Here is a 12,864-nt window from a genome sequence, read left to right as displayed (position 1 = left end):
GCGACAATGCTTGTCGTAAGAAGCGACTAACGGGATCGGGTGGTCAGGCTCGCTGACTTGGTTGATGCATGTCATCGTATCCCAAGTTGCGTGGATCGATTATGTCAATCACTGGATTGTCTGGTCCAGACTCGATTATTTACAGACCGCCGTCATATAGCTGGAATATTGTGGATCGATGCTCAGAATGTCAATCACTGGAATGTCTGGTCCAGACTCAAATATTTGGCATATTGCTGAGTGCATCGTAAACCAACAAACACACAAACCGCCGTCATATAGCTGGAATATTGCTGAGTGTGGCGTTAAACAACAATCAATCAATCCAAAAACCTTGTTGCGTGGATCGATGCTCAGGATGTCAATCACTGGATTGTCTGATCCAGACTCGATTATGTACAGACCGCCGTCATATAGCTGGAATATTGCTGAGTGCAGACGAACAAACTTACCCCTGATTGATGGTAAGTTCTCGCAGACTCAATCCAAGGTCAGCTTCTACTGGCGTTACACCAGGTACGACGAGAAACTCGTTGTCGTCAGCCCGGTTCCCGTTACAGTTGGCACAGAAACCTGCATTGGTGAAGGTGGCGGTAGGTAGAGTTGACACTGTCGCCGCCATGAGGGCAGGGTCGTAGGCGATGACGGTGTCACATGGAAGAAGCGTTGCGCGGTAGAAGCCGTTGAACTGGGAGGGGGTCACTACGACGTCCAGGAGTCCGGGTATGGCGTCAATGACGCCGGGTATAGCTGCTACCACAGGCTGGATGAAGAGGAAAATCACATCATAAATAGGTTTTGTTTGTTTGTTGTTTAACGCCGCACTCAGCAATATTTCAGCTATATGATGGCGGTCTGTAATAAATCGAGGTTGGACCAGACAATCAAGTGATTGACAACATGAGAATCGATCTACCCAAATGGGATACGATGACATGCATGATCAGGCAAGTCAGCGAACCACACCACCCGGTCCTATTAGTCGCCTCTTACAGCAAGCATAGTCGTTTTATGACAAGCATGGGTTACTGAAGACCTATTGTACCCCGGATCTTCACGGGTCTTATAAATAGATATTGAGCTTTCTTTAAATAAAAATCTAATACAATGTGCTTTGAAATTCCAACATTTGATAATAAATTGCCAGGAAAAAGAAAGTGTACACTTGATTATTGGAGTTTCAAACGTTTACAAATGTTCAAACGTTATCAAAATGTTTCTAGATAGAAAACTCCAATACTCCAAACCTAAGGTTTAAAGCACAACCTTTTGACCCGTATCAAGTACCCTTATAACCATTTCTTCTTTGTTTCATTTTTAGCAACTATCAAACATGGGTGTATACTTTCTTTTTCCCGTCAGTTAATGTGTTCCTTCGCAGCATAACATTTCCCCAAAAAGGCATTTATATTGGTATGAGTATCAGAGTGACTTGCTTGTGGTTTGTTTGTGAATACTGGCGTATTAGTTACGTTTGTCTTCGGGAAGCAGCGAGATTTAGGTTTACATTAAAACTTTCTGTTTTAAAACCCAATCGTCCAAAATCAATCTATGCTGTACATAGTTAGGAAGGTAAAGTTTCTGCAAAATCTGCAAGTGAGGAGGGCAGTGTTCTTGGTTTAAATCTCACTCACTGAAGTTTACCTACAGTGAGTGAGTGATTGAGTGAGTGAGTGAGGTTTTGAGCCGCTTTTAGCAATAGTCCAGCAATATCACGGCGGGGGACGCCAGAAATGGGCTTCACACATTGGACCCATGTCGGGAATCGAACCCGGGCGAACGCTTTAACCACTAGGCTACCCGACCGCCCCGAAGTGTACCCATAAATTTCATTCCCATTACTTCATGGGTTTTTTAGCATTATTGAAAAGGGGTGATAGTTATCATGGAATTTTCTCGTGTTATCCAGACGTTATATTACGTCCAGCGGAATTGATGACTTAAAGACGCAGCTCTCCAAAACTAAAGCCTAAAGAGGGTCATGACGTTATACCACGTCCTGCTGGACTTAAGACGCAGCTCCCAAAAACTTAAGCCTAGAGATGTAAACTGACCGTGGACTGGCCCCCTGGTCCCAGGGTGAAGGTCACGACAGTGTTGTCCCTGGAGGCAGTGACCAGCAGCTCTCTGTTGAAGATCCTGAAGGGGAACTGAGGGTTGTTTCTGAGCTTGGTGACAGTCTCTACCCTTATGTCACATCCGGAGGCGGTGGTGAACCCAGCCAGGTTGAACTGACAGGGCAGGACCGTTCGAGTGTTCCCTAGGTCGAACTGTCGGGTGTGGGGATCACCGAAACTGACGCAGCCGCACTGCCCGACTGATGAAAACAAGAACACCAATAATTATAATGATGATGATGATGATGATGATGATGATGATGAAGTTGGAAAATCATACACTGTGGTATACTCTTCCGGCATGATTCTACTATGGATAGACGTTGGGCCCTTTTCAGGTATTCTGGCAGAGAGTTCTTTTGTATACAACAGGAATATGGGTGAATGATCTATAACCAATCTGAAACTGAGTTTCAGATCTAAGTGTCCTAAGTATATCTTTGCTTACTGGAATAGAGAGAACAACTTATCCACTATCCGCATGAACCATCAAGGTTAGATATACACGGTATAAGATATATCCGGGTAAGTCATATGCATGCGCTTATGAATCACTATAGACAAGGGTGAGCTTATCCTGTTCCTATGGCACCCGTCACAAACACATGCAAGGGCAGGTCAAATGTTCATATGAAGTCTAAATAGGGAATCATTTTTGTTACTGATGCGTCAATTTTCGGAAATGCCCTTCTTATGTCGACCTTTTTAAGTATTTTACTAAGGCCTTTAATATTGACAATTTGAGCGTTTTAGCATACATTGGGAATGACAAGAGAGTTTTAATGCATGCTCGTACACGTATATGCTTGCTGCGACGCAAGCTTCGACGTTCATACAGTTTGGCCCGCACTCCAAGAGGGATCATACTCCAGTGAGTGAGTGAGTGAGTGAGTATGGTTAAGCGCCGCTTTTGGCAATATTCCAGCAATATCACGGCGGGGAATAAGAGCAAATGGGCTTAACACATTGTACCCATGTGGGGCATCGAACCCGGGTCTTCGGCATGACGAGCGAACGTTTTGACCACTAGGCTACCCCACCGCACCTATCCCCATGAACTCACACAAAGTCAAAGTCAATACTTAAATATTCCCAATAAGGCCAGAATGTTCGATTGTGTAATAACTTTTCGATATTTACTTTTTAGCGATTCTCAGAGCTGATTGGTCATATGGAGCCAAATGACGTCACAGTCCTTCATAGTTGAGAATACAATATGACGTTCTCTTTAGTTCATGACGTCTCAAATTGATTAGATCAGTCATCTGAGCCAAAAGCTGCCTTCAGTTAAGTTTCTCTGTAGGGTTGACATTTCATAAGTTTTTCTTCACTTTCCGTCTTAAAATGTCAGCGAGTAACATACAGAATAACATATTCGAAACATGGAATTAACGATTAGCTGTCCCCCGAGAGTGAAAGCTGTAAGTCACTCAGGATTTCACAATTCAATCATTCGGAACAGGTGATCCGTAATATCCCTGTAGCTCGTTGGTTATTCTCTAACTATATGTCTGATGACACATGGAGTGAGCTTTAAAGGTTGCATGATTAGAAAACATATTCCGCTAACAATGTAATAAAACAATATGAATATTTCATTTTTTGTTACTTGTTTGTATCGTTACCTATCGTGTAGTTGACCGATTTTCGATCACGAACGTTGATACTACTTAATTTCGTTTATCCGACATTCTCGTTAATCCGACATAATCATATGCAACCAACGATGTCGGATTAACGGGACTTGACTGTACGTACCTGGCACACACAGAAATCGGCCGGAGCCGACATAGCCCGTTGAGCAGATACATTCTCCGTTAGTACAGGTAGCAAACTCCGCACACGTGAACTGGTCACATGGAGCTCCTTGACCTGGGGTGAAGAGAGAAAGACAAGCATTAAGTCACAAAAAAACATCATGGAGACGCCTACCCATTCATTTCTAAATTTCTGATGTATTATTAAGGGGGAACGTTTGTAAATGACATTCAGGTGATACTTGATGCAAGGTGCATTGTTTAACGTCGCGTCAAGATTATTGCTCTTATATAAGCCCACCGAGACACCATGCTCCTGTTGAACATGAATACCCCACTCAGACACAGTATATTGACTCCGAGCCGACCAGTCCTTGTTTAAGGCCCTTAAAGACGAGCGTTATGGAGAATTACAACATGTTGGTAAGACGCGGCCTGGCATTGAACCACCGGCCTTCCGCCCTCCGGACAGACACTCTACCCATTGGAGCATCCGAGTTTGAATAGGTCTTCAGCAACCCATGCTTATCGTAAGATTCGCCTTACGAAATCATCGTATCCCAATTGCGTGGATCGATGCTCATGATATCAATCACTGGATTGTCTGGTCCAGACTCGATTATGTAGAGCCCGCCGTCATATAGCTTGAATATTGCTGAGTGCGGCGTTAAACAACAAACAAAAACTGTTACAACCATTCATTGACACCTCTCGAAATTGTCACCGTACTTGGCTTCCGTACTTTTGGTCAATCTGAATCCAATACCCGACGACTACAACACAGTTATGTAAAGAAACTAAACTTGCATGGCCAATGTTTACCACAATATACACTGTACACTAGACTCTGTTCATTGTATGTGTGACAGGATCAGTGATGTTCAGAATCTCTGTAACTGCACGCAGCAGACGGAATTCAAAATTACCAGTGAGTGAGTTGGGTTTAACGCCGCTTTTAACCGTATTCCAGTTATATCACGGCGTGTCAGCTTAATGTGGGAGGAAAGCCCGAAGTGATGCAGGACTCAGACGTTTACCACTTCGGTGAAACCCACGAGCACGGGTATGGTGCTGACAAACCTAGGAACATAATCGGGGCGAACCGGGATTCGAACCCACAATCATAGGTGCAACTCTGCACAGCGAATCGCGGCGCCTTTGACGACTGCCCCACCCGTGCCTACTGTGTGGCACTTTTATGCAAATTGTGTGAGTGGCGTTTTCTACTGGTAGGGCAGGACATGTTTAGCCTTCTCGCAAATACATGGTGTCAGAACGGATTTTGAGGGATCCATTCACATATTTTTTACCCCAATTTTAATTTTTACACCCAGTGGAATATGGTTAGGCAAATAACCGACACTCGTTATTTTCTGTGGTTGGCGTTATGTATTTAAAAAATACATATTTGTATTTATATAACAGATAAGATCAACTTCCAAGAATATTTACAAATGTAGAGCATACAAACTAATATACGAACTCAACGAACCCACTTTTGTTTTCACCCTTCAAATACATACAAAAACGTTTCTTGGCAAACTCGGTACCCGAGCGCACAAAGCCCGTGAAGATCCGAGGTAGAATAGGTCTTCAGCAACCCATGTTTGCCGTAAAAGGCGACTATGCTTGTCGTAAGAGGCGACTAACGGGATTCGGGTGGTCAGACTCGCTGACTTGGTTGATGCATGCCACTGATCCCAATTGCGTGGATCGATGCTCATGATGTCAATCACTGGGTTGTCTGGTCTAGACTCGATTATTTACAGACCCCCGTCATATAGCTGGAATATTGCTGAGTGCCCATCAACCAACTTGAGTGCACAAGCGACTGTAAGTACATCGAACAAACAAAATTGTACTTACCATAGCAAAGCGAAACCAACCCTACGAGAAAGAGGCTGAAGAGGGTAACGTAAGCAGTGTTCATCTTGAGAAGCTGTGTGAAGAATGCACATGGACATGATTTTACTCCTATTTATATGAAATTATTCCAGATGGTGTTGATGCTAACTAAGATGTGTCGTGGACTCGTTGAAACAGCTGCTTCAGAGGTTCAACATCTGGCTTAATCACTTAATCATGTAATAATCTTAGTTATTGCATGTCACCGTTCTTATAACGCTAACTGTATTGACTGAACGGTCAAATGCTTAAAATAGCTTAAACTGACTGGCGCGTTCAGCGTCATTCGTACCTCGCAGCATGGAGTTAATGTACCAAGGATTAAGATAATGATGATCATCATAATTTACAAGCCGTCTGTTTCTATTTTGACTCTTCTTGTTGGTAAAATTATTAAAACACCGAATATGTATTCTGTTTGAAATACATACATTTGAGTGAGTGAATATGGTTTTCGCAGCTTTTAGCAATATCCCAGCAATATCACGGCGGGGGACACCAGAAATTGGCTTCACACATTGTACCCATGTCGGGAATCGAACCCGGGTCTTCGGCGTGACGAGCGAACGCTTTACCCTCTAGGCTACCCGACCGCCCCTACATACATTTGATACAGGATGAGGAAGATAAGGGCCCACATTAAAAAGACAAAAGATTAACACAGAAGCATAAATATAAATAATTAGCAATATGTTTAGAAAATGTTAAGAAAGTTATCATTTGCGTCACCCGAATTATGAGCAAAGATGTCTTATAATAAATTTGGTATCCGTGAGTTATTCACGATATCATTACTTGACTCAAAATTAAAAGGACACACGTGTATATGTTACAGGAAACAAGTATAATCAGTGATTAAGTCTAATAACTGGAAATTTCAGTGATTATGTCTAATAACTGATTCACTCGGTGGTTATGTCTAATTACTGAAATCTTCAGTAATTAGACATAATCACTGAAATGAACCAAGGGATTTTATACTTGTTTACTGAAAGCATATCCCTGCCTTTTTATAATACCTTGTGAGAAGGCTTCATAATCCTGTCCTAAGCCAATCTCACACTATCAAGCGCGCTCACCAACTGGCAACTGGTCATGGCAACCAACAAGGGGACCGTTGTCAAGCCCATTCTTTCCAAGGACTTTAATTCAAGGGCTCAAGTGGACCTCATCGACATGCAGTCAATGAGTCAAGGCCAGTATAAGTGGATCATGGTTTACCAAGATCATCTTACCAAGTTTGTTGTGTTGCGTTTGTTGTGTCTAAACGTGCTTCTGAAGTCGCCTATCAACTTTTGGACATATTTCTCCTACCTGGCGCTCCTTGTGTGCTCCAAGGTGACAATGGATCTGAATTTACAGCACAGGTTGTAACTGAATTGAAACTTATGTGGCCCTCATTGGTGATCGTGCATGGAAAGCCTCGACATCCCCAAAGCCAAGGTTCTGTAGAGAGGGCGAACTGTGACATTAAAGACATTCTAGTTGCTTGGCTTGGAGACAATGACACCAGTGATTGGACTGTAGGACTTAAGTTCGTCCAGTTTCAGAAGAATTCAAGTCTCCACAGTGGTATCAAAACCTCACCATTTGCAGCTCTCTTCGGATCTGATGCTCGGACTGGCCTTGCATCTTCAACCCTGTATAATGCTGACGATTTCAATACCGATCGAACACTCTCTTTGCATCAAGCAGTTCAACTTGACTCAGTCTGAGGTGGTCAAGGCTTTGTAAGGTGTAACTGTGTTGGAACTAAACGGTGTCAGACCAATCGCTGCAAATGTTTTAAGGCCAAGATGCAATGTAATTCTAGATGTTATTCAAGTCTTTCATGTGCAAACAAACATTCCTGAGTGTCCATCTGACTGCTATTTGTCATACCATTCATGTCATACCATTCACGTCATACCATTTTATGAAATAAAAGATTGAACTGTTTAAGCTTATTTCTGTGATTTTTGTGTAAGGTATCTGGTTACAGGAGGTTGTATTTACTTTGATAGCTAATCTAATTTCAAAACTAGCACACATTATAAAAACAAGGCAGGGATATGCTTTCAGTAAACAAGTATAAAAACCCTTGGTTCATTTCAGTGATTATGTCTAATTACTGAAGATTTCAGTAATTAGACATAACCACCGAGTGAATCAGTTATTAGACATAATCACTGAAATTTTCAGTCATTAGACTTAATCACTGATTATACTTGTTTCCTGTAACATACATATATATATATATATATATATATATTACCCATCTGACATCTTCGTCTTCGATTCTCACTGCAGCGTGTATCTAAAGTTCATGTGACAATCAGCCATGTTTTCCTTGTATGTTCTGTCAAATAGCTCGTTCTGGGCCACGGTGAAATAATTTTTCCAGTCGCCAACTTCACCTGAAACACGAAAAAGGTAACAGAATCTCACTGAATAAATATTTGTTTGGACATTTTGCTGATTAATCTAAAGTTTACATGGACAGTTACGTGTCTTCATGTTCTAGCAATGTCTAAATGCCATAGAGTCTGTCAACAATAACCAGCGCGACAAACGTTCTTAAAACAAACGCAAATATACATGTATGGATTCATGTAATGGATCAACGGAAAGCAGCTGAATGTTAACATATGATGCATGCTACTACAGTTGACACAAGTCGCCGATGTAGACATGACATGTCAAATATCAACGACCAAGGCCATCTGCAGAAAGTATCGTGTGTGCCCACCCTGGAAGTAAAAAAATCTCATGACCATGATAGCAATGAGGGTACTATTCGGACCTTGAGGAATGATGGCCCACTCGGCCTGTAGTACCCGCTGTGACAGAGACTGTGGATGACGCTGTCGCACCCGTCTGTCCAACTCATCCCATAAATATTCCACGATGTTCAAATCTGGTGTTCCAGAGGTCCAGGGCAGGACTTGAATGTTGTCATGTATGCCATAGTGATGTTTGTGGTCTGATATTATCGTGCTGGAATACCTAGCGGACATAGGTACAACGGACATCTTGCATCTGTGTGACGAAGTGAACAAGGTGACTCGTCGCTAGACTACAATTCTCCATCGCAGGTGAGTCTATACTCTGTGGACATGACACCAATGAAGTCGCAGTCGACGATGTTGATACGTCAAAATGACACCTTGAACAGACCGTCTGGCTCAAATACCTGTCTCATGTAGGCAGTTCCTGATATCGTACGCAAACTCGTATTGTGGGTGATGTAGAGATTGGTGGTCCTTTACCATAGATAACGAAGCTAGGTGGTCAGCATGCATAGTCAACACCAGATCTTGGAAAGTCATGCATTGACCTTTTTTGGTAACGTTTGCAAAGTCTTGCAATAGTGCTTTGGGAGACATAAATCGCCCTGGTTGCTGCCGACCTGGACTCACTCGTTTCCAAGCAACCCTGTTTCCTTCTGCTTCACAAGAGGACAGGTAAACAAGTGAGTGAGTTTGGTTTAACGCCACTTTTAACAGTATTCCAGTTATATCACGGCGTGTCAGCCCGAAGTGATGCAGGTCTCAGACGTTTACCACTACGGAGAAACCCAGGAGCACGGGTATGGTGCTGACAAACCTAGAATCATAATCAGGGCGAAACCTATGATTGTGGGTTCGAATCCCGTGTCCAAGGAACGCAACTATGCAAAGCGAATCGTGGCGCCTTAGAAGACTGGGCCACCGTGCCCCTTATGCTTGTTGTAAGAGCCGAATCCAATGTTGATCCATTACTCACGATGTGTGATTCGATTCATTGTAACCCGACAATCATAGGTGTCTGGCGTGCCTAAGGGACGAAACTCTGCACAGCGAATCGCGCCGCCTCAGACGACTGGGCCTCCCGGGCCCCCCGACAGGCAAACGAAAATCCTGCACTTTGATAGATCTTCTCATCATGTTGCTTGTCGCAGATGTCGCATCTCGCGCAAGTTGCTAAGGGCGTATTTGCACATTTGTGGACTGCATCTTGACTGCTCTGTCCTTGATAACCAGCTGGTGGAGGTTTTCTTGGCAATGAATACCGTTACATCAATTAGATGCATAAGTGATGGCAAATGTACCCACCTTTTCTGTACATAATAGCTGTGCCGTCAGGTTCTTGGAAGAATTTGCCATTCAATTCCTTCATTTTGTTGAAACTCGTCAACTCTTTTACTTTAAGGTAGAATTCCTCTGATTTCTCAGCATTCAGAAACTTAGCTAACTTTCTAATACCGGAAAGTGGATCCTGAAAAAGATAAAATATTGACTGATATTATCACACTGATAAATAGAAATATTCATACCCTTAACATATTGTATATTTCGTGAAACGTTCATATCCATTCCCTCTCAAGAGGGGCACGGCTGACTCAGTGCAGTGCAGGGTTGCGTCCCTTTAGTCGTTCGAGAAATCTATTACCGTGGATTGGAATCCCACATTCGCCCTGATTATGTTTGTAGGGTCTTCAGCATCATACCCATGCCGGTGGGTTTTTTTATAATGCCGATAAACGTCCTCCCCATATAATCTGACAGGATGTGAAACCTTTATTTCGGGGACTATATTGTAGTATGAGGGGAGGTAACTTGTGTTATCATACTGGTACCGACGGTATAAGGGGGATAACTCTAAAGGGGTGTAGAACGAATATGGCGTACAAAGACGCACATGGCGTTCCTTGGTGAGAATTACACGGTGAGAATAGATTGAAGGAGAAGGCAGATTAGTTTGATTTGTACAGTAATGGAATAAAGATATGTGTTGATTGTAGCAGTGACTTGCTTGTGCCCTCTGGAAACGTTTTAAGATTACAATATGCTACACCTACCAATGATGTTTTGGTGTGCTTACAGAATTTCACGCATAGTGGTCCTTCTTGGAGTTATTATGTTCAATCAACATGAACCTTGTTGCAAGTAAAACCAGCCCACATCATTAACAGGGTACTTGGATATCCCAACTGAAGTGGAATAACATGAACCTTGTTGCAAGTAAAACCATCCCACATCATCAACAGGGTACTTGGATATCCCGACCGAAGTGGAATAACATGAACCTTGTTGCAAGTAAAACCATCCCACATCATTAACAGGGAACTTGGATATCCCGACCGAAGTGGAATAACATGAACCTTGTTGCAAGTAAAACCATCCCATATCATTAACAGAGAACTTGGATATCCCGACCGAAGTGGAATAACATGACCCTTGTTGCAAGTAAAACCATCCCACATCATTAACAGGGAACTTGGATATCCCGACCGAAGTGGAATAACATGAACCTTGTTGCAAGTAAAACCATCCCATATCATTAACAGGGAACTTGGATATCCCGACCGAAGTGGAATAACATGAACCTTGTTGCAAGTAAAACCATCCCATATCATTAACAGAGAACTTTGATATCCCGACCGAAGTGGAATAACATGAACCTTGTTGCAAGTAAAACCATCCCATATCATTAACAGGGAACTTGGATATCCCGACCGAAGTGGAATAACATGAACCTTGTTGCAAGTAAAACCGTCCCATATCATTAACAGAGAACTTGGATATCCCGACCGAAGTGGAATAACATGAACCTTGTTGCAAGTAAAACCATCCCCTATCATTAACAGAGAACATGGATATCCCAACCGAAGTGGAATAACATGAACCTTGTTGCAAGTAAAACCATCCCATATCATTAACAGAGAACTTGGATATCCTGACCGAAGTTGAAAAAAATGAAACTTGTTGCAAGTAAAATCATCCCATACCATTAACAGGGAACTTGGATATCACTGCAAACACGAAAACGTCGTTTTTTTCCGTATATGGTCAATTGAAGGAAAAACGACGAAAATTTAATTAAAGCTGATCAATTGGTTAGCGTTTAGAAAGTGTCCGGAAAAGCGTCGTGTTTTTTAAGCGTAAAATGGGCGGAAAAACGACGCTTTTTGCTCCACCTTGTACAACTGTTAACGGCCAATCAGATGGCGCTGGTCCCCCGACGCACATGATGCCCAAGGCTTCCTTTCGGAAGCATTAGGTTTCATATTTCTCGCATGCCTTGCTCTAGTATCTGTCGCGCGCAGTGCAGCGAGATTTGCTAATTAGTCAGTTTTAGGATATGTAACACGTTAATGGAATTCAGACACAATCCCAAGAAGTCAAACCAAACCATGTTACCAAGTTTATTGAGATAACATATCCCTCCGCTATGCACAGTTACCTCTATCGGATAATGGGTTGTGTTTCCTTTGGTTATAACAGTAACTAATTTTGTAATGTGAAGTTTACATGATATACGGCTTTTCAATAAGACGAGGGGTGGGTCACATGACGTATTTCACGTGACTGTATTCTTGAAATGACGTAAACACTGACTACTTCCACATTCCTGGGGAAATCCCTGGGAATTCCCATGTACGAATTCATAAAGAAGCGTTGTTTCTCATCATTTAGACCCTTTAATTTTGAACGTAGCGTCTTGGCATACTCTGGGATAAGTCATAGAGTTTCGTTGCATGCCCGTTCAAGGATGCCCTCGCTACAACCCATCCTAGAGAAGAAAAAAATCCAAACTTTCATAGTGACAATCTACAGCAATCTATGAATTTACCTTAGTATCTATTTGACACATCTTTACAATCACCTTTCAATGATCGGCCAATTGATCAGTGATGACAAAGGCTTGAAATCGCCACAGGTTAATTAACAACTTCGGAAAAATCTCTGCCGTTACGTTTATCGTGTCGGCCATTTTGACGTCTTGTAAATGTATTACGAAGGTCTGTCATTGTGATTGCCTTACTGAGGTAGTTCTTAACAGACCTTCTCATCTAATGAGGTTATTTTTTGGAATAGATTCCTTGTAAACAAACTAAAACAGCTGTTCCACGCTTTTGGGGGAACAATTTTATTCCGGAATGGCCTATTAAAGCTAATAATAAGTCAAGGCACCATGCGTGTATATGATCTATAATTATGTGTGTTTAACAAATACGGTTTGGGGCGTTAATAAAATACACTGACGCAAGTATATTCTAATCAAATCAATTGAATAATTGAATATGCTTTATTTTACATATTACATAACATCACTACACAAAA

At 42.2% G+C, this 12,864-nt stretch overlaps 1 protein-coding gene and 1 long non-coding RNA gene across 2 annotated transcripts in view; both read right to left on the bottom strand.

Moving 5' to 3' along the window:
- Nucleotides 1-8,790, bottom strand: part of LOC124126576 — a 32,305-nt gene extending 23,515 nt beyond the window's left edge. The window contains exons 1-4 of the mRNA XM_046490056.2: nt 8,508-8,790; nt 3,876-3,989; nt 2,055-2,317; nt 453-763 (exon numbers count right to left, since the gene is read on the bottom strand). Of these exons, the coding sequence (XP_046346012.2) occupies nt 453-763; nt 2,055-2,317; nt 3,876-3,989; nt 8,508-8,790 (971 nt within the window). The remainder of the gene's footprint in view (nt 1-452; nt 764-2,054; nt 2,318-3,875; nt 3,990-8,507) is intronic.
- Nucleotides 8,791-9,931: 1,141 nt separating this feature from the next.
- LOC124150809 overlaps nt 9,932-12,864 on the bottom strand; it is an 84,590-nt gene continuing 81,657 nt past the window's right edge. The window contains exon 3 of the long non-coding RNA XR_007222597.1: nt 9,932-10,015. This is a non-coding gene — a long non-coding RNA (uncharacterized LOC124150809). The remainder of the gene's footprint in view (nt 10,016-12,864) is intronic.

Source organism: Haliotis rufescens, unplaced genomic scaffold (assembly GCF_023055435.1).
Source record: "Haliotis rufescens isolate VD_foot unplaced genomic scaffold, xgHalRufe1.0.p SCAF_21, whole genome shotgun sequence".
Classification (NCBI taxonomy): domain Eukaryota; kingdom Metazoa; phylum Mollusca; class Gastropoda; order Lepetellida; family Haliotidae; genus Haliotis; species Haliotis rufescens.
This window is presented reverse-complemented; position numbering and strand designations above follow the sequence as displayed.